Genomic DNA, 25077 nt, shown 5'->3' with positions numbered 1-25077 from the left:
TGCTATACCACAACCCAGCCTTGGCCAGACCTGCACACACTCTCAGGAAGTGAAACGGAACAAACCAATGAATAACTAACATTTTAAATGGAAAATCCAATACCAATAGCAAAAATCAGACAAACCTCCCCTTTCCCCTACAGTGCTAGAAATATAAGACGACAATAAACACTCACAACAACGTCCTTATACAGTCCAATACAGCACAAGTGAATGAAATGGTTTGGTGTGAAGATGACAATCCCAGGAACAGCTTCCATAATAAATGAATGACACAGTCCTACCAATAGTCCCGAACGGCGAGGGGTGAGATTTGCAGGAGTGCTGCCTTTGAAGACCCAGCCAACTAATCCCTCACTGTACACACGACAGGCAGGCACCAGACAGTCTGTTCATCCTAAAGGGAAACCATCCACAGGGCACAATTGACTTCTCAGTAGACACGTCAGACAGGCTACACATAAACACTAATTTCTCGTTGCTCCACCAAGGCCCCCTTTTCACCTTTCCCGCTGGCCTTTTTTCATCCCCAGCAGCCCCTGCTCCTGGTTTCAATCATCCAATGACGGTAACCCCCTTTGGGGCTGCAGTGAAATGGAGTAGTTCCCGTGGTATTAGTGATACAAGTTGATGGTCTTATAAAGCCATTTCTGCCATTTCTCATCTGCACAGTAGATGAATGGAGTTATCCGCCTATCTCTGAAGATTCTTTATATATGCTGGACTGATCGTTACATTCGGGGTTTGTATGACCTGCACACACCATGACTACAGCACATGTACAATTCACTGTGTCATTTTAATACGATTTGGCCTGCTAGTGTAGCTCTTCTAAATGTACAGTTTAACCAGATTTTGTTAAAGCCACACAGTGTGAGGGAACAAAAATAACAAAAAGGGGAAATGGTATGGTGGCACTTGAAGAGAAGAAATATTAATAACTTACATGAAATGTAAACACAGCTTGTCAGTCAAGAGCCTGATGTTTGTTAATTTATTACTTTTTTACCCTTCTTAAGATTATTAACTCAGTTGTTTGTGATATTCAATGACTTCAGCAACAGCTACAATCCTTAACCTTTTTTGGTCAATATTTTTATTTCAAGCATATTTCCCATTTACTGAAACTGCAGGGTTTACTCAAGGACAAAACGCAGTTGTCATTTTAAATAATAGTGTATCGTCCATCATTGCAGCTGTTATTAAGTCTACTTAATTCATTGAATTGTCACAGGGTGGCTTAGCTCAGCAGCAAACAGCAGGATCCAACCCTGGGTGGGCAGCCATCCATAGTGAAACAGAAGAGTGGAGTGATTTCACTGGGCCAACAGGCTGCTGTTTCCCTTTGCCAGCTTGTCACCTTCTGCCACAAAAATAGGATCATAAAATACTGTTTTTATAATCAATGAATGTCGGGGCACTAGAGATGCGTAACACCCAGTTTGATATTTCTATTTGTTTGTATTTATATTGTCATCGGATGAACATTAGAGTGGAGGATGCAGTTATCTGTCTCCTCCACAAGGCTGGACAAAGCTGGCAGCACTGTGAGGAGGATGCTTTTTGATTTCTCCAGCACCTTCAGTACTGTCCTGCCATCCCTGCTAAACTTAAACTCAGAGGTCTGCAGGTGGATGAGCCTATGGGGTCCTGGATGATGGACCATCTGTCAGGCAGACCTCCAGTTTGTGAGACTCAAGGACTGTGTGAGCAACACTGGAGCACCACCAGGAACAGGCCTGACTGCTTTACTCCTTATGCTGTTAACCTCTGACTACAAATATAACAGAAGGTCACATCACTTGCAGAAATTCTCAGATGATTCTGCACTAATGGGTGGTATTGATAAAGGGGGATGAGACAGAGGAGAGGAGTCAGGTGGAGAACTTTGAGAAATGTCTGCAACTAAACATTAGCAAAACCAAGGAACTGCTCCTGCACCAAAGAGCCTCTATGCCTGGTCACTATCTGAGGAGTGAATGTGGAGGTGGTCCACTCCTTCAAGTACTCGGGGGGCCACATTAATGATAGGTTGGGCTGATCTCAGAACACAAAAGAAATGGAGAAGGAAGAGCAGAGCAGGAGGCTGTGCTCTTTTTAATGTGGGAAGTGACATCTTTCACATCTTCTACAACTGTGGGTGGCTGGTCACATCATTTCAAGAGAGGCCAAGATGATTAACAAGCTGATTGAAAAGACAAGCTTAGTTGTGGGACGCACTATCGATCCAGTATTAGTGGAGCAGAGAATGATAATATAAAACAGAGAGCCATTATGAACAACGCTGCACATCTTCTCTGTGACACAACAACATTGAGGACTTTCGGCTAATGAATCATTCAGAAGAAATGTGTAAAGAAGCGTTAATGGGCTCCTTTATATACATGTATATACTGTATATATGTGTGTGTGTGTGTATATAAAGTAGGTTTCTCTCTGCTCACTTCACTCACCAGCCACTTCATGTCTCTGCCACTCGTGTAGTGAAGAGAAGGGCTGAACGCAAACCAAGGAGACGTGGTCGCTCCTCCGAAACCCCCTCTTAAACGGTGATATAATTGGAAACAAATAGTTTTTTTTTACCTCCTCTTTCCTCCATCAGCTGCTGCTGCTGCCGCTGCTGCCATGTCGCATGATCTGCATCTCGAACAGCACTTCGAACATTTAAAAACCTGTACAGCAGCTGTCCTACTCTTTGTCTTTTATTTAAAATATTTTTTATTTCTTTTGTCTTTTATTTAAAGCTTTTGCCACAAAGTCCTGTCTCGTGAGACGTGAGTTCTTGATATTTTTTAGTTTATAATTTCAAAACAGAAAATAAGAATCTGAAAATCTAAAAACATCACATTAAAGTCTGATAATTTCTGAAAAGAATGAAACCAAACATATATATGTAGGTTTTAGAATAAGCTTTAAAATAAAACTTCTAGGCTTAGGATTTTATATCTATACTAATAAAAGGCAAAGCCTACTTTTTGTAGTGTATACCGAGGTACCACTGTAGTTATCCATCCATCCATCCATTATCCAACCCGCTCCATCCTAACTACAGGGTCACGGGGGGGTCTGCTGGATCCAATCCCAGTCAACACAGGGCACAAGGCAGGAAACAAACCCTGGGTAGGGCGCCAGCCCACCGCAGGGCACACACACTAGGGATAATTTAGAATTGTCAATGAACCTAACCTGCATGTCTTTGGACTGTGGGTGGAAACTGGAGCGCCCTAAGGAAACCCACGCAGACACGGGGAGAGCATAAAACTCCACACAGGGAGGACCTGGGAAGTGATCCCGGGTCTCCTAACTGCAAGGCAGCAGTGCTACCCACTGCGCCACCATGCCGCCCACTGCAGTTATTATTATTATTATTATTATTATTATTATTATTATTATTATTATTATTATTATTATTATTATTATTATTATTATTATTATTATTATAATACTAGCGTATGTATCTGAATTTCCCCTTGGTAATAATAAAGTTTATCTAATCTAATTATTTTTGCTTGCAGGGAGTTTCCGGCTTGTATTTGCCATCTGCCTGATAGCAAGTGAATGGAGTATTAACTGGCAGGTAAAGGCTCAACACACAACGAGCAGGGTACATAATTTAATGTACAATAAAAGTGCACAATCACCATAAACAGATAATATAAAACTGACCAGCAAAATAATATTCACAAAGAACAGAAAACAATGAATTGACCAACAACACAATTTCCCAAATAATATTTGTAGCAGTCCAGCGTTGTAAGTAATATTTAAAAAAACCTGACAAAAACAAAGATGACACGCAGAGTCCCAAATTTCAGGTCTGTGACTTGAATACACAAAGGTGTCAAAAGAAGAAATGAGCCAATGTAAATTTGGCTTTGAAGAGATACAGAAAACAAGAGAAACTTTAACGTCTGAGTTTACTTGTAAATCGTGGAACAGAAACAGCTTGACTTCGTGTTCACGCTGACAGACAGGCATCAGTTTTCATGATGAGCAGAAGAGGCCGTCGTCCATACTTGCCGTCTACCAGTCTTGATTCTTGCCTGCAGTCAGGAGTAAATCAGAAGAGACCGTCAGCCCATTCTTGTTCGTATTTTTTTTTTTTACATCAGTTTGCATACAGTTTCACACTCGTTTGAAATGTCTACACCATGACGCACAATTCAAGTGTGACTAAAATTACGTAAAATTGGCTTCTCATTGGTAGGTAACAAACCTCTCAGGTAAAAATGATCATAATCTCATTATTATCATGATATACTGTACTGTGAGCCTTTACATGATCCCTTAGTTTCTATCTGTTTATTAATGGCGTTACTCCTTCCTTCTTCTTTTCTGATGTTGTACAATGGATTCGTGAAGCAGCCGCACTAATTGCTGCACCGTTATGGCAAAAACAACAGTGAAGATATTCCATTCAACACTATTACAAATAATAAATGAAGTAATCACTTAGCAAATACATATGTTTCATGGCACCCCCAATTATTTGTGCTCACATATAATCTTCTTAATTTTTATTGATCATCACATTTCGCGATACTTTTATGTGTTTGTGGATGAAAGATCCGTCTGAAATCTGAGCTCTGCTATCTCTCCCCTCTGCCTTTGACATGACCAGCCACCAGGTTCCCCATAACCAACCTCTTTGACCGTGTAGTGGTTTGAGTTCCACCGCCTGAGCAGCTCCTACCGTGTGTTCTGATGAGGAGTGATGTCAAGGGTTCAACAAGCAAGCATGGGGGTGACCCAAGGATCGGTGCTGGGTCCTCTCCTCTTATCTCTAAACACTTCCTTACTGGGCCTATCACCCTGTCCAATGGACAGCTGTGCCTGTCGTTACCTCCAGAAGACCACAAAACTGTGAGCTGGAAGCTCTGTTTCTTCCACTAATATGGCAACCTGGATTATGGAACGACAACTTGAGCTCAACCTGGCAAAACTGGACCTTCTTGTTATCCCAACTCGTCAGCCGACTCAGCAACCCATCTCTTTTCAGCTCACCTCATTATCACTGACAACCGCTGAGTCTGTCTTACAACCATGTGGTGGTTATTTGTTTCAGGCCAATACATTAGCTCCCTATAACAGCACATATTAAGTTTGTCACATGCATGTGCTTGGGGAGAAACCTAAAGGCTTAGGTGAGTGTAATTTACCACCAAGACATGTGCGGGCGCTGTCTAATAACATTCTCACTTCTCCATCCGCCTCTTCAGAAAGGAAGATTGACATGTCTCCCACTCTGACATCACTTCCGGGTTCAGGCCTGCTTCTCCCACCCAGAATTACACTTAAGAAGAAACTTGGACAGACTAAGTGAGATTTAATGAAGTCTCATTACTGCACTCTAACATGTGTTTTGTTTTATGGCTTTTGTGTACTGCAATATACGGGGGTTTGCCTTCATGTGCCCCGGACCCTTTATCTTGTGCCTTTTGTCTTTTTACAAGTTCTAATCCTTGACGCTTGCCTACAGAGGAGTCAGCATAATTATATATAGAGACACTCGTGTGTTCCTGTGCTCCTTTTCGACCGCTCAGGTGTGCTGATAAATGAAAGACTCATCTCTTGTTTGGTGAATCTCTACGTCTTTTGTAATGTAATGTAATGTAATGTGATGATCAGATTTGTACCCTTGTCCTGTTACACTTGTTTCCAAGCAGTCTCCCATACTGATGTTCACTCGCTTATGTTGACTTCATTTGTAAGTCACTTTGGACAAAAGAGTCTGCTATGCAAAATAATGTAACATTTATATCCCTGTATACAATTTTCTGTTTTTTGTTCTGAGTAAAGGGACAGCTATTCAGATAACCCCTAGATGGCACTAAGTGTGTGAACATTCACATTTTTAGTCAGCTCCCAGTTTACCTTTGTGTGCCATTAATGTCATGAAGCCCAAGAGTTATACTCCTTGAGAATACTAAATCCCAGCAAGCACATGGCACAAGGAAAGACCAATCTGTGAATAGGGTGCCAGACCATCACAGGGTGAACACACTCACACAAGCGCACAATAGTGCCAGTTTAGTGACGCCAATGCACATTCACTGATTCTCAGAAACAGTGCTTTGATAAAATGATGCTAAAGATAAATGTTCCTTGTTAAAAACGCTGTATAATGACAAACAAACCTTAATCCATGACCCAGGAGGTCAGCTCTTCCAACCTTTTCTTATTATTTTGTTTCTGCTCAAATCATTTCCAGCACTGCATTTGTAACAGAGACTTAATAAACTGCTCCCATGTTCCTGTTCTTACCCAATTACCTTCTCCCTGTCCATTTCCCCTCCAATTTTCTTTGTTCACGGCGCAAAAAAGGAAAGCGTTGATCATCACAAACAGACCCAACTTTACCAAAATGAAGATGACCCACAATGGGGCACCAGGACCTGAAGAGAAAAATGAATGATTACATTGTTAATTTTCTTTTCTAGTGAAACAGGGTGCAAAGTCAGGGAAAAAATTAATTAAAAAACCTTAAAGAGGGCAGCAGTGCGTTACAGGTATTGTGGGGTACAAAATCTGTACATTTTGCCCTGTATTTCCATTATATTTTGCTCAAGACAAAACAACAGATTAACTAAATTTAGGACACATCAAAGCATACCCTTTTCCCAGTTGTATTTCACTTTTAAAGCAGCTGTTCCAACAAAGAAAGGAAGACATGCTGGTGCCTAAGGCTATCGATTAGTTTATAACCTGGGCATCTGGGTCAACAAGTAGCTAAACTACTTTACAGCCTGGGAAAGGAAGACATGCCAGTAGGTATTAAGCAACATCAAAAAAGTTTTATTGTTTGGGAAAACGGGCAGTGGATTTGTTCATCATATTGACAGCCAGTCAATCAGAATATCTAACAATCACATCTTGCAAAACCCCCTGTAGAATTTTATAATAAATATGCCTCGTCTGAAGAGGAGCATAGGAGAATAGAAGAAGGGACGAAGACAACAGGAGAAGAGAACAGAGTGGCGTCAATGTGTGGCCGTTTCCATCTGATCATCAGAAAAGCGTCATGATCAACTACGAGTGCTAAGATCACAAGCCGCCTTCGACATTCATCCTTGTCATCTTTATTTTTTTGTAAGCTTTTTCTAAAGACTGTATATATCCAGTCTTTACTATCATGGGTTGAGTGGTGGCTCTGAGGCTAGGAATCTGCACTGGCAATCGGAAGGTTGCTGGTTCAAATCCCATAAATGCCTAAAAGGGACTCTGCTCTGTTGGGCCCTTGAGCAAAGCCCTTAACTTGCAATTGCTCCATCCTGGGTATGACGTTAATCTGCATCCATCCCTGCATGTAGGCCCTCCAGGGGGTTGGTGGCAGAATTGGCACTCCAGCCACCATAAAAATCCTCACACTGGTTCCACTCCTTTTGAACTAGTGTGGTGCTGAGGTATCACCCGTTGCATGGCAGCACTCAGGTCCTAATCTGGACCCACCAAAGTAAATAATATTGTTAACTTGTGGGATCTTGAAAAACTTATCGAGCCTGTAGTAAGTTTTCTACAAGTCCTGACGAGCATTGAAAAGATCATCGGGGAGTTGGGAGCTGCAGCCAACACGCCGTTGGAGAAGGTGAGGGACTACGTGCGGCGGTTTGGTGGAGAGCCTCCTGTATTTCATGATGCGGCGGTACAGGTATTTGAAACCTGTACCGTATATAAAGCAAGAGGGACGCAGTGTAATCCGGACCCGCTTTTAATAAATAGCGGGTGCCAATACACGGCGTGCCCTGCAAAAGAGGCCGGTTCGTTAACCGAGTGGTCGGAGGAAGGGCTAATCGATCCGGGGCAGCTAGACAGTGTTGACTCCTGGAGCAAAGTGGCCCTAAAGACGCCGCTACCTGTGATTTATAAAACTAAAGGGGTGCAGACAGTAAAGGGTCTCTCTTTATCTCATAGAGAGACTCAGACTGTAGACAAACCCCAGATTAAATAGGAGATCTCTAAAATACAACTGAGGTCTCCTGACAAAGTAGAAAAGGGCCATAAAAGCGCAAAGGCGGCCGGGGAATTCTCCCCAGCGGAGAAAGGGTAGGAGCCACAAATGTCCAGGTGCTTCAAGTCCCGACAAGAGAGACTACCAAGGGGACCGCGGCTGTGTTACGAATGCCGCAGGCTGGGCCACGAGTGGAGAGGTTGTCCTAGGAGGGCAGAATATCAAAGTAATCATTCTTACACTGTTCCTCCTAGGTTTGCATGGGAGTGTCAACTGCATCGCAGAGGTCCGGCCTTTGGATCCCCTTGGGGAAAGATGTCCCTCGGGGGACAATACACTCTAAACCATGGTTTTTCACTGGGAGAGGAGTATTGTGGTCATCCCGGCCAATACCCCCAGGCCACCAGATAGAGCCCTCCCTGCAGTATGGAGGTGCCCTGAAGACCAGCAGGGAGTCATGGACTTTGTAGTTTTTATCCTCAGCCCTGCTGGGTACCACAGGGGCCGCAAGAGGGAGCTGCAGGGAGGACCGAAGACTTATTTGTGCCCTTTAAGTTCGTCAAACGGGCTTCCGGGGTGAAGAAAAGTACATTTTACCTGACCCGGAAGTGATACAGGATCACATGGACTGGGGTTTGGTAACACTTCCGGGTCAGGATATATAAAAGGACTGTGGGAGCTCCCAGATGGCGAGCTGAGCTGGGTGGAAGGGTGGCAATCTTGGGAGTGGAGGATTGTGTATTATTGTTATTGGTGATTGTTTAATGAGTATAGTGGAGGAGAGGGTGCTTTGTGCACTGTGGCGATTGAATAAAGTCAACTTGTGGACTTTTACCTGGTGTCTGGAGTCATGGACAGGGGTTCAAGGGAGTGGGAGCGCCCCCTATCTGTCACAATATCCATCCATCCATCCATTATCCAACCCGCTATACAGTATCCTAATTACAGGGTCACGGGTGGTCTACTGAAGTCAATACCAGCCAGCACAGGGCACAAGGAGGGAAACAAACCCCGAGCAGGGCGCCAGACCACCGCAGGGCAAGCACACACTACGGACAATTTAGAATCGCCAATCCACCTAACCTGCATGTCTTCGGACTGTGGGAGGAAACCGGAGCACCTGAAGGAAACCCACACAGACACAGGGAGAACATGCAAACTCCACACAGGGAGGACCCGAGAAGCGAACCGCTATTATATATATATATATATATATATATATATATATATATATTTTTATACACATTCTTCTTCTCTGGGTTTGTGTAGAAGATTTCCAGTTGTTATCGGACTTTCTTTCTGTTTCTTGTATTAATAAAATTGTAACCATATACCCCTCCTGTACTGTTCCAATTCTATTAAAAAAATCACCCCAATGGACTTTAGGAAAAGTGGTATAAAGAAAAACGCCATTGTGCTCTGCAGAACAAAAACACTGATGCATCTATATTATATTTCACTCCCTGTGTGACGGCCAATATTTGTGTCTTACATCTTCTCAACACGGTACACTGTACGTCCGACTGCTTGACACAGAGTGCCAGAGTACAGAAACATGACAAAATGGAAGTGACAGTAAGCTAAGTTGTAGCCATTTGGCTGCAGAGACACTTTAGTGGATTACCTGAAGACAGCGGGATGCTGTCGGCCGCAGTCATATTTTCCATGTGAGTGACCACACAGGTGAACCGTTTTCTCTGGTCTGCTGTGGTGAAGTCTATAGAGCTGTTTGTTGTGAACATTCTGTTGGTATTTGTCATTTTCTCATGAAGTGTGAAGCTCAGCGTCTGGCCCACCAATGGCTGTTCAGTTTTGATGATGTCTGAGTGAAGCTGTGTGATCATACAGGTGAACTTGGTGCTGGTAGGCAGATTGACTTGGGTGGTCATCTCAGTTCCTTCTTCATCTGTCACTGAAAGAGAAGATTAGTAGGCATGCGTGTAAAGTTATATATTAAGTGGCAGTGGGCAGATTTACTGGTACGTGAGGAGAGCAGTCAAACATAGAGAGTGCCTGATAAGCCCTGATTGGAATCTTTTGGAACTAGTAGGGCCTCCTTCAAACCTGGCCCGGGCTGGATCAGTTTGATAAGGAGGAATGAGCTGAATGATCTGTGGACTGGTGCAGAAGTCTCATGGAGGGCTCCCATCAGTTTCATTTGTCTTATCATTTTGAAATATTCTGTTGAATCAAAACTCTTTCTGTTAAATACGGAATAAACAATGATGGGTGCCAATTACTTTGGTCAGTTTCAAGTTATTTCAGAGACAATTGTAGGTTCTTTGCTTTTCTCGGAGAAGTATCAACAAATTTGTCTACGTCTGCATATTCCTTCTTTTGATCCATCCATGCATTGTCAAAGTCACCTTATGCCAGTTTTAGGTCTTACCCAGAAGTACCAAGTGCACCCATGGATGAGGCATCAGCCCATCACTAGTGCTGACCAGCGAACTTCACCAAAGCGAATTGGCTGCATTCATGTTCGCCCTTCTTCATCGAATTATTTACTGATAATTCATCCGGTTTAAGAAATCTTTTTCCCAAGTATTCCATAATGCTTTGCGAGGCCAGCGAGACATCCCCTTGATGTGACTACCCCCGTGTGTATAATGCTGATCATTTACATTACAGACTTTGTCGGACATACCGTATATTCTCACGTATAAGTCTTGTCTTGAAAACCAAAAATCAATCATAAAATCAGACCCCGACTTAGACACCCGTTCAAAAATGCGACGCTAAATTTTTTTTTTGGTTACATGTTCTTGTTCCCTCCAATCTCACAACAGTTTCTCAGACGCATTGAATTATGCTGCAGCAGTACAGTTACTAATTTCTTTCACTATATCAACAATGTTAAATATAAAACCAGCTTCATATTTTCTTCTGATTGAACACTCCATTGTAGATAAGGAATGCTTTTACAATAAAGGTGTATGATACAAAAAAACACAAAACAGTGCAAACGTCGCTTTACGCTACAATAGATAGAATACAAATACCGTGTGCTTTGCGGTTACTCTCTCACGTGGGTGTTAGCATATCAGAATCTCTTGTACCAAAAGCGTTACTTTCCCGCATTCGACCTATACAACTCCGATTCTGTTCTTAACTTTTATGGACAAAATTTCTAGGTGCAGCCAGGGCGTTGAGGGGGTCCAGTTTGGTGGACTCAGGATTGGGTCTCTGCTTTTTGCAGATGATGTTGTCCTGTTTGCTTCATCAGGCTGTTATCTTCAGCTCTCTCTGGATCGGTTTGCAGCTGAGTGTGAAGCGGCTGGGATGGGAATCACCACCTCCAAATGCGAGACCATGGTCCTCAGCCGGAAAAGAGTGGAGTGCCCTCTTAGAGTTGGAGGCAAGATCATGCCCCAAGTGGAGGAGTTCAAGTATCTCAGGGTCTTGTTCACGAGTGAGGGAAGAATTGAGTGTGAGATCGACAGGCGGATCGGTGTGGGCTCTGCATCGGTCTGTCGTGGTGAAAAAAGAGCTGAGCCATAAGGCAAAGCTCTCAATTTACCAGTCTATCTATGTTTCTATCCTCACCTATGGACATGAGCTGTGTGTAGTGACCGAAAGAACGAGATCGGGAATGCAAGCGGTTGAAATTAGTTTCCTCTGCAGGGTGAGATAGGGTGAGAGTCTCCGTCATCTGGGAGGGGCTCAGAGTAGTGCCGCTGCTCCTCCGCATCGAGAGGAGTCAAATGAGGTGGCTCGGGCATCTGATCAGAATGCCTCCTGGGCGCCTCCCTGGGGAGGTGTTCCGGGCACGTCTAACCGGGAGGAGGCCCCAGGAAAGACCCAGGACACGCTGGAGGGACTATGTCTATGGCCTGGGAATGCCTCAGGATTCCACCAGAAGAGCTCAAGCTGCTGCCCCCACGACCTGATCTCAGATAAGCGGAAGAGGATGGATGGATGGATGGACCTATGCAACTGTCATTATAAAATATCAGAAATTATACAGTAAAATCAAGCTCCGACTTATCTGTGGGAGAACTTATCTGTGAGTATATACGGTAGGTAGTGGTAGAACAAATAAGTAAATAACGCAAGTTCTTGAAACTTTATTTTTATGAAACTCATATATCGTAAGTAAAGAGTTCTCTCTGCTTGTCACCAGATGTGCAGGTCGATCTTCGAGTTCCACATCAGTATTAGAGAAAGCTGTGTGTGCCCTATGCATGCATAATTAGCCACTTGGAGATGAAAAACAAAGCTTGAAGGAGCCTGATGTCCATCAACACTTGAGACTCTATGAAATAGTAACAATAACAAAAGACTTATGACTATTTACAAGATGTTTCTTTTTTTCCAAAAGAAGAAAAAGTGCAAAACACCAGCAGAGACAGTTTGGATAGCCTTCAGCACCACTTCAAAAAGTAGAACGAGCCAGCGTCTTCCATCATGACAAGCTACTTTGGTTCTTCTGTCTTCTCACTACCAGTTGCACATTACAAAAGGACCTTAACAATTACAGCCACAGTGATCTGATCTGCTGAAAGGCAGGCTTTTCTCCTAAATTTTCTCCCAAAATTTTGGGGTCTGTTGGAAAACTTTAAGAGACACTGAAAAATCAGAAACTGACACCCACCTTTCACAGTCATGTTGATCCCCGGTCCTGAGGTGTACGGTTTCTCCTCATCTGCCTTTGTGTATTTCACACAGTAATACTCTCCCGTGTCATTGACTCTGACGTCTCTTACTGTGATACTGTAGTTGACAGTTGGGTTCTCCATCGTCCAAGTCACTCGAGGGTCATTGTGATCACCTCCTTTGGGGACCTCTGAATAGAAGTGTATGTGCTTGCTGTCAGCCCCTTTGTACCATCTCACCGGTCCCACTGGAGTCTCACTTGTCATCGTGCACACTAAAGTGATGTTGCTTCCCTCCTTTGCTTCCACTTGACCCTGAGGCTGGGAGATGTTCAGCCCTGCAACATCAAAATGAAAGGGAGACTGAAGGGAGCATGCCAATTCAACACTGCACTGATATATGATGAGATCAGCTAAAGCACATAATTACAAAAATTGGGAGTGGTCTCCCCTCGACTTTCTCGTATACTCAGATATGGGGGTGGATATTTGAGGAGTAAACCACAAGACAATGATTATATTTTTATAATATGTACATTAAAGAACCATCAACAACAAATCAAATCAAATCTATACTAATAAAAGGCAAAGCCCTCACTGACTGACTGACTCACTCACTCACTGACTCATCACTAATTCTCCAACTTCCCGTGTAGGTAGAAGGCTGAAATTTCCTTACAGCTTACTTACAAAAGTTGGGCAGGTTTCATTTCGAAATTCTACGCGTAATGGTCATAACTGGAGCCTATTTATCTCCATATACTGTAATGGACTGCAGGTCGATGGCCGTGGGGGGTGGAGTTGCGTGACACATCATCACGCCTCCCACGTAATCACGTAAATTGACTGTGAACGCAGTATGTAGAAAACAAGGAAGAGTTTCAAAGATAGCTGAAGAAAAACGCATACAAGTTTATTCAGAAGTGCAGCAACTGCGGAAACAAAGCAAGGTGTAAACCGTAAGTTTAAATTAAGTTTATAGACACGCTACCGCTGCCGTTTGTCATGCCTTCGTTGAATACTTTATTCGCGAGATACAAGTTTAATGAGAAGACACGAGGTATAAACGAGACTTTGGATCACTTTGTAACGGAGTTAAAATTGCTGTAGCGAGAAAATTTTAAGTGCCGGGTCTTAGCTAACATTAAATAAAGCCGTGGACATCACAACATCACACAAGAGAGCAGCTCATGTGAACTGACTGAACGCAGTACGAGTGATCACTTCCATGCATCAAACCTGTTCAAAAAACGCATTACACAATTGACAAGGTAGGAAAAGAATATGCTCCGAGCTGAGCTCCACAGCTAACGCGGTCTTGCGGAAGCAACTTCGTCACGCTGCCACCAAATACTCACAGAAAAATCCACAAGTTAATACACACGCTGTTTCTCCACACTCAATGTATTCCTCACATCCCGTTACACCCTCTGATCTCCCATTTCAATTCAAATGCCTCCAATTTCCAGTAAGGCTCTGCTCCGCGATGACAACTAATAAGTCTCAGGGACAGACCCTACAAAAGGTTGCCATTGATTTCAGGGAAGATTGCTTTTCTCCTGGACAACTATACGTTGCACTCTCAAGGATGAGCTTGCACAGCTTTGTCATATTACAACCGGAGTGCTGAACTGACAATGTGCTATATAAAGAGAACTATAATAATCGTAATAAACAAACAATAAAACAGCGGAGAACCTGTGGATTAAATAAAAAGGCAGCTTCCTTGGTGAAGCAAGGAAAAAGGATGGCCTTATATGCCATTCGTTTATAAAACAGCGGAGAAGCTGTGTAAAGGCTGCTTCACAAAAAACCAGCGGAGCGCCTTATATGAGCAGGCAGTCAGCTAAAGAAGGGAATCAATAAATATCTTTAATCGTAATAAACAAACAAAAAATAGTGGCGTACAAGCTGCGGATTAAATAAAGGAAATGGGTACCTGAACAGTAAAGTAAGTCTCGAATAGCTACACAATAACTATAACAATCGTAATAAACGAACAATAAAACAGTACAGAACCGCAAAGCAAGGAGAAACGATGGCCTTATATGGCGTTCATTTATAAAGCAGCAGAGAAGCTGTGTGAAGGCAGCTACACAAAAAAACAGCAGAGCGCCACAATCTCAATGTATTCCTGGCATCACCGTTATACCCTCTGATCTCCCATTTCAATTCAAATGCCTCAAATTTCCAGTAAGGCTCTGCTTCACGATGACAATTAATAAGTCTCAGGGACAGACACTACAAAAGGTTGCCATTGATTTGAGGCAACATTGCTTTTCTCCTGGACAAAACTATACGTTGCATTCTCAAAAGTAAGCTCACACAGCTTGGTCATATTACAACCGGACTGCTGAACTGACAACGTGCTATACAAAGAGATCCTTAACAGATAGTTATTGGTATATTTTCCCTCAGTTTAAAAAGGTTTTCTTTTCTTCTTAATAAAAATTTAAAAGCAGTTCTTCGTCTGCGAAGCGCGGGGATTTTGCTATATACAGTACAGTATACATATATATGGAGATCTGTTTATATATGTCTGTGTGTATATATATATATATATTTATATATATGTGTATGTATGTATGTGTATATATATATGTATGTGCATGTGTGTATATACAGTATATGTATATTTATCTGTATGTATGTATGTGTATATGTATATATGTATATGTGTGTGTATGTATATATGTATATGTATGTGTATTGTCAGGGATGCCAGGGGCCATGACCCGGCGGGGCGCCAGGAGGGACCGGAAGAGGGTCAGAGCCCTGCCTGGATCACGTGGGGTTTGCCTTCCGGGTTGCTTTGGGGGCCACGGGTCAAGGGCATGGAAGCCCTTCCCTGTAGGGGCCCGTGGTCACCGCCAGGAGGCGCCCCAATGCCTTGGGACTTGTTTCCCCAGCACTCCCGCCACACCAGGAAGTGCTGGGGAAGACTTTGGAGGATACCGGAGAGCTGCCGGGAGAACAGCCGGCACTTCCGCCACGCTGGGGCGTGGCTAGAGGAGGAATGCCGGGAACACCTGGGGCTCATCCGGGTCCTGTATAAAGGGGCCGTCTCCCTTCATTCGAGGCTGGAGTCGGGTGGAAGGAGGACGAAGCAGTGGAGAGTGGAGGCGGCCGAAGAAGGCATTGTGGCCAGGACTTTGTGTGATTTGGGGTTTGTGCACTGAACTGGGTCTTTGTGACCATTATTTGGGGGTCTTTGTGACCATAATTATTGTAAATATTCTCTGTAATAAGCGTGTGGTGGTTTGAAAACAACATGTCCGCCTGTCTGTGCCGGGTGCGTTCACATCTGGCGTAGTCGGCAGGATGCTCCGCCTGTTTCAAAGGCGGAGACCTGATCTAAAAATATTGTTGTGGGCGGCCCGGTGCAGCAGGGACCCCACCCACGTACCGGGGGCTGCGTGCACACAGCCCGCGGGTAAAGAACCCACGGACCGCCAGGGGTCCGCAGGAGGGCCGTTATTCCCTGAAGCGGGCGGGCGGCGTGCATTGGAGGAGTGCAGCAGGCTCTCACGATCGCGCCATTGCTGGAGGCGCCCGGGACGGCATGGCGTCCAGAGAGGCCACGCCGAGGACGTTTCCTCGGTTTGGCGGGACCTGGGAGGTGAGTCCCTGCCTATCGGCAGCCGGCCCTTGGGGGCCGGGCGTGTGTTTTGTTTTCCAGGCAGGGACCTCCCGGATCCGCGTCAGTGGCGGCGCATGCTGGTTTGCGGGCTCCGGTAGGACAGCGGCAGCCGCGAGGGTTGCGGAGGAAGAGACGCTGCAGCTCGAAAGGTGCTGGCAACAGCAAGGCTGCCGGCAAGCACGCGTCGCCGCCGCAGAAGGAGAGCCAAGATGGCCGCGGACCAGAAGTCCCTCCCCTGACAGGCACGCGATTGGGCGGTGTGTCTTGTGTGCCCGCCGATGACTGCAGAGAGGCGGGACCAAGGAATGTCCATCACGGGCAGGGGAGACCCGATTGGGCGGAGGAGAAGGCCCACAGGAAGTGGCGGCGTTGGAGGCTGACAGACAGGTAGGCTCAGCGTCGGTTAACTTCCTGTCTTTGCCGGCTGCTCTGGCGGAGCTGGAGGCGTCCCTTCAGCCCGTGGAGCAGCGTGTATTGCAGATGCTACGTGCCCTCCGGGCTGAGGTGCTGGAACTGGAGAGGAAGGCGCTGCGGCGCTGCAAGCGTTCGATCGACAACGGGACGGCGCGACGCTGGAATCTCCAGCCGGAGAGGTACGGCGGAGGCGGTGAGTACAGCCGACTCCGTACAGCATGCGGGAGGGTCTGTTGAAAAGGCTGTGATGATAACGACCAGTTCGAGTAAGCAGCCCTCCGACAGGAGGTGCGGCGCCGCGGCTGTATCTTGGCGAGGGGAGTCGAGAGGACGCTGAATGGACACGGGCTGCTAAGTGCCCCGGGTCCTAGCGCCCTCCGCCCCGAGTCGGCTGCGGTCTTGCGCCGCACTATAGGGACGCAGACGGGACAGAGGCGCCTTTTATTCCATAAGGAGTCTCAAACTGTCATGGCGTCCCAGAGTGAACGGAGGAATAAGAGGCTGGGTGCCGATTCCTCCGATATGTTACGGACGCAGACGGGAAAGGGGCTCGTGTTGGTTATCACGGAGTCGCATATCGTCAAAGCGTCCGAAGTGAAGGGAGGATTAAGCGGCTGGCTGCCGCTTCCTCCAATATGGTGAGGCAGCGTTGCTGGGTGCACGCGTGCGGCTGGCTGCCCTCTGGGAGAGCAGAGGGAATCCCTGAGGCGGCGGAGAGAGAGCAGGCGGTGCCGGCGGCTCCATCATTGAGAGGACACGGAAGCGCGGAGAGGGTGCCGATCAGGCAAGTGCGGGGTGATTGGAGGGGCGCTGCCCGTGCGTGGCACGAGCTGGGTGCTTTGGCAGCGGTTCTGCCCCTGTGTTCTCTTTTGTAGGGACGGACCCCGGGCGAGCTGAAGGAGCCCCTTGGCGGAGCAGCCCTCTGATGTCGGGCCGTCTGCGGAATGATCTCTCTGCTGGTGCGCAGGTGCGCTCACAGCTGGAGGAGCCTACGGGGGAACGAGTGGCTCGGAACAAAGGGGCGTGGAGGCCTCGGAGGGGTGCCGATCGAGGAGGCCCGGGGTGCGGTAAAGGGGAGCACAACCTGTGCGAGGTACAGGGATGCACCAAGGGCTGGTGCTCAGATTGTGTCTCCGCCCTGTCCCTGCTAGGAGTGCGGGGCCGGACCCCGGCTATCCTCGAGTGGGGCCCGTTTCGGGGCTCTGCTGCCCTCGCGGGACGGGTCGCTCTTGCCCACGAGTGGTCTTCGCTGGCTGTGGGGCACTGTCAGGGATGCCAGGGGCCATGACCCGGCTGGGGCGCCAGGAGGGACCGGAAGAGGGTCAGAGCCCTGCCTGGATCACGTGGGGTTTGCCTTCCGGGTTGCTTTGGGGGCCACGGGTCAAGGGCATGGAAGCCCTTCCCTGTAGGGGCCCGTGGTCACCGCCAGGAGGCGCCCCAATGCCTTGGGGACTTGTTTCCCCAGCACTCCCGCCACACCAGGAAGTGCTGGGGAAGACTGGAGGATACCGGAGAGCTGCGGGAGAACAGCGGCACTTCCGCCACTGGGGCGTGGCTAGAGGAGAATGCCGGGAACACCTGGGGCTCATCCGGGTCCTGTATAAAAGGGGCCGTCTCCCTTCATTCGAGGCTGGAGTCGGGTGGAAGGAGGACGAAGCAGTGGAGAGTGGAGGCGGCCCGAAGAAAGGCATTGTGGCCAGGACTTTGTGTGATTTGGGGTTTGTGCACTGAACTGGGTCTTTGTGACCATTATTTGGGGGTCTTTGTGACCATAATTATTGTAAATATTCTCTGTAATAAACGTGTGGTGGTTTGAAAACAACATGTCCGCCTGTCTGTGCCCGGGTGCCGTTCACAGTATATATACTGTATGTTAATATGTGTATATATATATGTATATATATGTAGATGTGTATATGTATATATATGTATATACAGGTATGTGTATATGTAGATATGTATATATGTATATGTATATATGTTTATATGTGTGTGTGTCTGTGTGTGTGTGTGTATATATATATATATATATGACAGCAACACTCATAACAGTGACAAAACAATTACATTGACAATCATGTTACATTATTTTTAAAATGTTTCCTTTTCTTTTTCATAACTTATTTAACACACTACTTCTCCGCCGTGAAGCGCGGGTATTTTGCTAGTTTATAATATATTGAACAATTATTATAAAAGTAAAGTTGAATAAACTGGACCCTCCAGCTGCATGAATAAAATATTTGCCATTATAGTTTTATTTAGGCGAACAATTCAGGCAAATGACCACTTTCAGGAAGTCAATGTGGGTCAAAAGTTGACAGAGACTTTAGTAATGTGTGTAATGTAATACTCGTACACAAAATTTCATTTACGTAAAGCAAGTACCACATCCAGCGAGCGTAAATAACTCAAAAGTTGATAGAAATCCACATTTTGCACCTAATACTTGTATGACCTAAATGAAAGCATACTCAAGTTATCATGTTTACATACACACATACAAACAATTCCAAAAATGTTTTTTCCAGTCTCAGGAAGGTCTAAAACGTCGAGATTCATCAAAATCTCGACAATGAATTTTTGGATGACTCCAATACTTTCTCCCTATACTTTTTATATGAGAAAGTAAAAATGTTACCAGTCTAACTAAAAAAGCAGTGCGTATCTTATATACAAACATCTACATGTGGAAGTGCGTGTGTTTATCTGTCCGGCCCGGAAGTGAGAGGTGAAGTTGGGGTAAGGGCTCCACATCAGAAGATTCATAAGCAAGCCCAGCACTTTGGCAAAACAAAACGTCTGAAGAAAGACAGTCGCTTAGCTGCTAATACATAAGCGAAGCAAGCACATCAGCAAAACGGCATCCCTTGTACTTTTCCTCCGACTGCTAATACACAAGCGAGGCGAGCATGTTGGCAAAATGAAACCTCCTAGGAGAGAGATGCCCATAGTAGTTCCTTTCAATTACCTGCCATCTCTACATTTTAATTTTTTTTTCAGACGATTTCAATAGTTTTTAGGACCCTTTTTAGAACAAGGGTTTACACAGCTACTAATACAGTATATAAACATTGATAAAGAAAAGAAGTTTAAACTTTTGATCTTTTGAATTGGTGCAATTGCTCTTCCTCTTTCTGGCTGCTCTCGTTAGGGGTCACCATATCTTTTTGTCAGAGGGGGACATTTTTTGTAAACTAAGTCATTCCATTTCTCTCTTAGGAAAAGAAACATGTCAATATTACATTTAAAACCCAGCAGATGAACAGGCAATAGGCACCCATTGTTGGCACTGGGGGTGAGAAGTTAAAAGGCTGTTTGCAGATTGTAGGTATTTGCTGTATTGCAAAGGAGTCACCACTTTGAAGGTTTTGGCTGGTTCAGATTACAAACAATACAAAGTTGTGCTAACAGAACTGCTCCTTCCTTGGAGGATGTCTGTATTTACCTGACTTGGCAATTAAGATGTTTGACAATATTGGTTTCTAAACAGCAGATCTGTACTCATTAATGGTTGGAAACAATACATTTTGTAAACTTGTGTTTTCATTATTTGTTAAACCCAGGAGATTTAGATGTGCCATTGTTTAATCTGGTTGTCCCGAACTAATAATTGCAGGAACTGAAGGAAATTTAATCTCTGGCCAGGAGAAGACAAAAGGAGGGGGGGACAGTCCACTGAGAACGCTGCCAAGGCACTCGGACAGAGCACAGGGGCTTGCAGGCAGACAAAGGTACCTGGCTGGCACGACATGAGGCACAAGGATGGCAACACTTCCAGGGAGGAAGAGACAGTTCCACAAAGAGATGCCGGATGTGGGTTCAGCGAGAGAGGGAATCCGCATGAAAGGACCAAGCGAAGCTGACAGACGAGGAATGAGATGTGCCAAGGTCCCAGCCACACAAGGAGCCCAGAGTGAAAGAAAAAGGAACAACGAAGAGACGCTGACAAGGATTCAACAATTTGACAAACGTTCTGTAGGGGAACGAGTGTCCAGGAAACAGAGTGCATCCGTAGACTGTTGAACAATTAAGTGTTGGGGTAACACAGAGAACAAACTGGACTCTGCACCACTAAAGGTTGTATCCTCTAATTCTGTCTTTGACGGACTGTGTGGACTGTGTGTTTTCCTTTTAGAAAAAGGAAATTCATTCTTGATATTGTTAGATTTTGTTTATGTTCATTTATCTTTTTCATGTACTTATTATTTTCTAGTGTAATAGAAGTTACTGTTGCTTTTCCTGATATTACTGTTGTGTCTTTCATTGTGTGTTTACTCACCGCCCAATTTAAAGAACACTGTGTGCTATTATTGGGAAATTTCAGGAGTTCCCAGTCTCTTAATAAACTGGGTGGCGTAGTCGGATATTTAAATGGTGTCTAAGTTAGATTACCTGTAAGTGTGACCTGACACCTGTTACATGTTTCCAAAAAAACATCAATCAACAACCAAAACAAGAGTCTAAAAACTGAACATCGAACAGAGAGGACAAGAGGGTCCCGACTGTAACTAAAAAGCCTTTTCAATTCTTTAACTTCTTGAGGTTAACCCTGAGCACCCATTGGGCTTGATATCCCATGTAAAAAATAGTTAATTCTGAGGAGGGAGTAGCGAAACCCGAGGAAGCCTGCTCTGATGGCATTTACAGAGTTAAGCCCACATAACACTCGGGAATAGTATTCTGTTACTATCTTGTGGATGAAATAACATCATTCTTCAGAATGATCAGGGATTCTTCTATATGTTCTACCACTCTATGATAGCTCATCAGCATTTATGAGTTGGGTAGAAGCTCACCGGTGTGTGTCCAGAGCGTAAAGCTAGTTTTAGAACAAACTGAAAGTGAACCATTTATTGAATCAAGCGATAGTGACGACAATGTGAATTGGTCTTCAAACCATGACACAGCAAGTGCACATGACAATTGTGGCCACCAGGGAGCCCACCAACTCCCCAAACCTGACACAAACAGACGTGGACACAAGATCAGCACAACACCCACTTTTTATTTACAAGGGGGAATCACTTTTCTTTCATTCCCCACACAACAAGCACAGTTCCAAAGCACAAGATACATAACAGCAATGCCTTTTCTTCTTTTCTCTTCACTTTTTTCTTTCTCTCTCTCTCTCTCTCGCTATCTACCTCCACTTCTCCTGACAAGCTTCATCCCTCTTCCTTCTAACTCTGGCTCTCTAAATGAAGGCAGTGTGCTACTTTTATGTTATGTTTTATGAGAGTACTTCTGGTGGCCCATTACGGTGATGGTGGAAGCAATTGAAAGTAGGGCTACGCAGTCCCTGGCAGCATCCATGAAACCTAACAGGGCTGTACCGAACTCCAACTACTATGGAGCCCTGGGGAATCCAAGGCACCGCTGCAACCCAGGGTGGCTGCCATCTAGCCCTCCAGGAGAGATAATGCCCCGAGCACACTCTCTCCCCTGGTCATGCCAGTATGTAGGTGTCCCAGCTGAGTCAGGGTGCTGGCCATCTGCCACACACTGTACGACAAAAACTCAGTGACATGCTTGGATAATTCGTTCATGTGAGAACTTCAGTTTGGTGCAAATTCCTGCATGGCAAAAATGCTAAATGATGGCTATCAAATAAAAGAAATAGAAAGACACAAGCCCCCTAAGCAATGTTCAGAAAGCATTGACTGTCAATGTTCATGTCAGGTAAAATGTGGAAGTCACTAAGCCCTGAGCTGTGGTAGACTACAATAACTCAAGTGGCCCATCAATCGTGCAGATCAGGCACTGACGTTCTATCCTCTCATAGAAAAACACCAGAAAAATAATATAAGAAAAAGTGGATAAAGAAACTGTGCCAGTTGTGATGCCGTGTCACACATGTCACACAAAGGACGTGTACTAAATCTGCAGCAGTGAAGAAGTGGACAGTAGGCAGGCCTTTCTTGTGTGAATTATGTTGCCATTTATGGTGTTTTGCGTGCTTCTTTTACACATAGTAACACTTTTTCTTGTTGGAAAAAGCCATTTTCTAGCATGTTTTTGCTGAGGGGGAAACATAATGCTAAGTAGATGACACCTTTTGACCTTTTGGCAAGTGCCCAGTAGGCTTAATCATCGCTTGAATGCCACGGCCTATCTGAGTATCGTTGCTGGCCACATGCATCCCTTCCAGGTCACAATTTAACCATCTTCTAATGGCTATTTCTAGCGTAATAATGTTTCCTTTTGATAACACCTTCATAAACTAGACATGTAGAGGATTATCATTCTCTTCAATGAAACTGTAATCTTTTTTCATGTCCACTTTCCTTTGTTTTATTTTCCAGTTCTTCTGTGGTGGTGTTGTGCCTGATTAAAGTCCTGTGCAGCCACCGGTGATGTTTGAATGTAGTGAATACCCCAACCTGCCACATCACCCACCGCATAAAGAAAGAATTAAGATTTTCTATGAAAGACAGAATTCCCCAGAGGGCTGGGTGGTCTTTTGACCTGGAGTCCTTACAGATTTTTTTTTTTCTGCAGAGCTATTTTATTTTTGTCTTCTATCCACCCTGGCCAACTGATTATATCATTAGACTGTCCTTTAGAGACTAAAAAAAAAATATATATACAGTATTTAAGGACTAATTCACTTAATTATAACTAACTAAGCCTAACCCTTATGTAAATGTGTATTATTTATCCTATACAAACTATTTTACTTATCTAATTTTAATTTGTTTTTCTTTCCTCGTAACTACTTCTGGGACATTTTGTAAAGTACTTTGAGCTCCATCCTTTGTGCTATAGAAATAAAAGTTGCAAGTACAAACCAAGCAGAAACATAAAAGGACAAGAACCCCAAAATTCGCAACATCATACGAACATGAGACAATTAAAGAACGAGTGCAGACCATTCAGTCCATTTGTCACCCGTTTGTTTAGCTAATAGCCGAACAGTCTCCGTCCCTCATTCAGGTACTTCAAAGGCTGTTTGAAAGTGCAACTGATTTTAAATATCAAATAGCTAAAGCTGCTATGAAATAAGCACAATAAAACATTTCCAAAAAACCCTCAGGGTTTTCCTGTTCATCATAGGATATTTTTTTGATCAAATATTTGCTAACTGAGCTGCCCAAATAATGATGTGAGCAAAGCACACGAACGAAGCACAGAGGAGAGAATTAAAACCAACTGAATATTTTTAACAGTAGTTTTTAAAACTATGGTAATTCCGGATTCCCTCAATAATAACAGGAACCTCTAAGAAGCATAAAACTATCAAGAAATAATCCATCATGACCTGGTGGGTCAGAATTTTGTGTGGGTGAGCCCAGGCCCGGTTGAACTCCCTCCAGAGCCTTTCCCTTGCATTATATAAAGCAAAATATGTGAGTAATCATTAACTTTGACAGTGCTATATCTAGTTATATATATATATATATATATATATATATATATATATATATATATATATATATATATATATATATATATATATATGTGTGTTATTCCCAATTATTTTATTTTATTTTATTTCATTTGTTTTCTGATTGCTGGCTGTTCAAGGGCTTGTCTAAGTAAATAGTTTCTTGTTAATATGGCTACTTCCCCACTGCCTTTCTCACATTCTATATCAATTCTCTTTGCCGGCCTCTCTCTTGGTCTCACATCTACCAGCCAGGCCACTAACGACTCTGACATTTTCACTTTACTCACCTCGTACAAGAAGGAAGATGAGGCAGATTGACGCAGCACTTCGGATCAGCATGGCAGATGAAGGGACAGCAAGTGAAAGGAGAGTAGAAGTAATATTATGATACTATATATATGACTAAATAAGAATGGCATATATTTATCATAAAGAAACAGGATGCTGTGGCCACAGGAAGAAACACATTCTATGCACGGACTATTCAGAGTAATAGATGGAGGAAAGATCAAAAAGTTAACTGCAGCCCTAATGTGTGCTGTGCAGCAGTGGCTCATGCAACACATATTGCTGTAAACATTTGAATTCTCTTAAACTTCTGATCTCTGGAGAGCTTCATAAAGTTCCATACCTGCGTGGGTGGTGACTAGTGAGTACTAACCCTTCACCTTAAGTACGGTGCAACGAAAAGTCAAGCCAAATGACACCTTTCATTGCCAAGTTAAAAAGATTACAATATGCACGCTTTTGGGGTCCTGAAGAAGGGGCCTGAATTGCCTTGAATGTTTGCATATTGTAATCTTTTTAGTTCGCCATTAAAAAGAGTCATTTGGCTAGACTTCTCATTGCATCCACAATGGCTAACATGATACAGCACCTTACCCTTGAGTAGAGTGAAAATGATGAAATATCGGGGAACTTCAGAAAGCAAGTCTCTTCCACAATCCCCATTACTCTGTACTGTTGATCCCAAGTATTTAAACTTATCCACTTTCGCCAACTCTGCTCCCTTCATCCTCACCACTCCACTGACCTCCCTCTCATTCACACACATGTATTCTGTCTTTTTCCTACTGACCTTCATTCCTCT

The 25077-nt window shown here is 44.4% G+C and overlaps 1 protein-coding gene across 2 annotated transcripts; it reads right to left on the bottom strand.

Moving 5' to 3' along the window:
- Positions 1–3608: 3608 nt before the first annotated feature.
- On the bottom strand, positions 3609–24358 carry LOC120538060 (tyrosine-protein phosphatase non-receptor type substrate 1-like). Of its 2 annotated transcripts, none has more exons than XM_039767467.1 (5): positions 24275–24358; positions 12543–12881; positions 9573–9860; positions 6265–6395; positions 3609–4043 (listed from the first exon to the last, which is right to left on the bottom strand). In XM_039767467.1, exons 1-5 carry the CDS (start codon positions 24324–24326, stop codon positions 3978–3980), a joined length of 876 nt encoding a protein of 291 aa, XP_039623401.1. In that variant the 5' UTR covers positions 24327–24358; the 3' UTR covers positions 3609–3977. The 2 variants fall into 2 exon arrangements, with proteins under 2 accessions (XP_039623401.1, XP_039623402.1); XM_039767468.1 differs by having other exon boundaries at positions 6273–6395.
- Between the last annotated feature and the right edge of the window lie 719 nt (positions 24359–25077).

This window comes from Polypterus senegalus, chromosome 10 (genome assembly GCF_016835505.1).
Source record: "Polypterus senegalus isolate Bchr_013 chromosome 10, ASM1683550v1, whole genome shotgun sequence".
In the NCBI taxonomy this organism is placed as follows: domain Eukaryota; kingdom Metazoa; phylum Chordata; class Cladistia; order Polypteriformes; family Polypteridae; genus Polypterus; species Polypterus senegalus.
This window is presented reverse-complemented; position numbering and strand designations above follow the sequence as displayed.

Excerpts from the sequence above, each read along its gene's own strand:
- LOC120538060 (XM_039767467.1), bottom strand. The coding sequence starts at position 24,326 with ATGCTGATCCGAAGTGCTGCGTCAATCTGCCTCATCTTCCTTCTTGTA. Across the intron at positions 12,882-24,274 it reads CATCTTCCTTCTTGTACGAG|GGCTGAACATCTCCCAGCCT; the intron begins GTGAGTAAAGTG and ends TTGATGTTGCAG. Across the intron at positions 4,044-6,264 it reads GACAGGGAGAAGGTAATTGG|GCAAGAATCAAGACTGGTAG; the intron begins GTAAGAACAGGA and ends TCCTGACTGCAG.